The sequence below is a fragment of the Colobus angolensis genome, unplaced genomic scaffold, assembly GCF_000951035.1.
Source record: "Colobus angolensis palliatus isolate OR3802 unplaced genomic scaffold, Cang.pa_1.0 Scaffold22, whole genome shotgun sequence".
In the NCBI taxonomy this organism is placed as follows: domain Eukaryota; kingdom Metazoa; phylum Chordata; class Mammalia; order Primates; family Cercopithecidae; genus Colobus; species Colobus angolensis.
This window is the reverse complement of record NW_012115377.1, coordinates 4,079,120-4,080,791: the sequence shown is the minus strand read 5'-3', so window position 1 is coordinate 4,080,791 and position 1,672 is coordinate 4,079,120. Positions and strand designations below refer to the sequence as shown.

Below are 1,672 nucleotides of genomic sequence, written 5' to 3'. Positions count from 1 at the left end.
TCTTGAGGATCTGGGTGGACTATATCCATCTTCCCTACTAGAGAAATGCTCTGTGAAGGCTACAGCCTATGTCTGGTTTTACAATGGATCAAACCACTGGACCCATTGTGCCAGCACAGAGGCCCTTCATTGACATTTGCAGAAGGATAAATGATTGCATGAATTAATACTAAGAAGTCTGACCTTCGTGGGGTAGCGGGGTGACACCTAGAAGACACTCAGCCCTGCCCAGACCCCCTGATTCTGAATCTGCAGGGGGGATGACTGGCATGTGTGGACATACCGGTGACCCCATCCTTGCTTTCTGCTCTCCATCCCAGGGTGGATTCCGGAACACCAACGAGAAAGACATGGCCCTCACGGCCTTTGTTCTCATCTCGCTGCAAGAGGCTAAAGAGATTTGCGAGGAGCAGGTCAACGTAAGTGCCCCCCATCTTCCCACCCTACCCTACCTTACCCTATGCAGAGCACAGCCACCTTGGAGAATGAGAGGTTGCCTTCGGGGAATTTGCAGCTCTCCCAGTGCAATCATGTTAATACCTCACATGTATTGAGCACTTAACTCATCTAATACAGACCCCTCTAATAGTTTCACATGTTAAGTCTCATAATCCTTTTAGCAGCCTGAAAGGTAGGTTACTCTTATTATCCCCAGTTTGCAGATGAGAGAACTGAGGCACAAAGAGATCAAAGGTGGGGATTCTTTCTGTCTGCTTTAGCATTTTCAGAGGGTTTTCCGCCCATTTCCAAAAGTGCTTTCTACATCATTGCTACACGATCAGTACAGTTGCATCCTTGCTGCTTCTTTAAAGAAAACTTGGGATACAGAGCTGAGACTGTTTCCTTAGTCCAGAGGATCTTTCAGGTGATTTTGAAAGGGATCCATGACTCCAAACAGGAAACGGTGAAAACCATTGGCTCATCACTGTCTCTTTTTCCTCTGGTTTTGATTCTGAAGCAGAGAAGCTTGGAAAGATGGGCCCCTGAGAGTCTGGAATGCCTTTGTCAGCTTTATTGTGTTTGTTTTGTTTTGTTTTGTTGTGATGGAGTCTCTGTCACCCAGGCTGCCCTGCAGTGGCATGATCTCAGCTCCTGCACTCTTCGCCTCCCGGGTTCAAGAGACTGTCCTGCTTCAGTCTCCAGAGCAGCTGGAATGACAGGCACCCACCACCATGCCTGGCTATTTTTTGTCTTTTTAGTAGACATGAGGTTTCACCATGTTGGACAGGCTCGTCTCGAACTCCTGACCTCAGGTGATCTGCCCGGCTTGGCATCCCAAAGTGCTGGGATTACAGGCAAGAGCCACTGCACCAGGCCTAAGTTTTGTATTTTTAGTAGTGACAGGGTTTCACCATGTTGGCTGGGCTGGTCTTGAACTCTTGATCTAAAGTGATCCACCTGCCTCAGCCTCCCAAAGTGCTGGGATTACAGGCGTGAGCCACTGCGCCTAGCTGATCGTGGGGTTTTGAGTGAGTTTTTTAACCTTTAGCTTTCAAAGTGGGAAGCTGAGGATTACACCCCCAGCGAGTGGCTTCTCCCCTCTTAGGAAAAGAGATAGAGGGGAGGGGCCAGTGAAGAGAAAAACAAACCCAGGGGCTGTTGCCTCTAACACCCAAGAGGGACCAAGGCCTTGAGAGAGAGAGAAAGAGAGAGAGAGAGAGAGAGAGAGAGA

General features: G+C 48.8%; 1 protein-coding gene across 1 annotated transcript in view; it reads left to right on the top strand.

The window, feature by feature from the left end:
* C3 (complement component 3) overlaps window positions 1-1,672 on the top strand; it is a 60,481-nt gene that overhangs the window by 47,988 nt on the left and 10,821 nt on the right. The window contains exon 23 of the mRNA XM_011943629.1: window positions 321-419. Within this exon, the coding sequence (XP_011799019.1) occupies window positions 321-419 (99 nt within the window). The remainder of the gene's footprint in view (window positions 1-320; window positions 420-1,672) is intronic.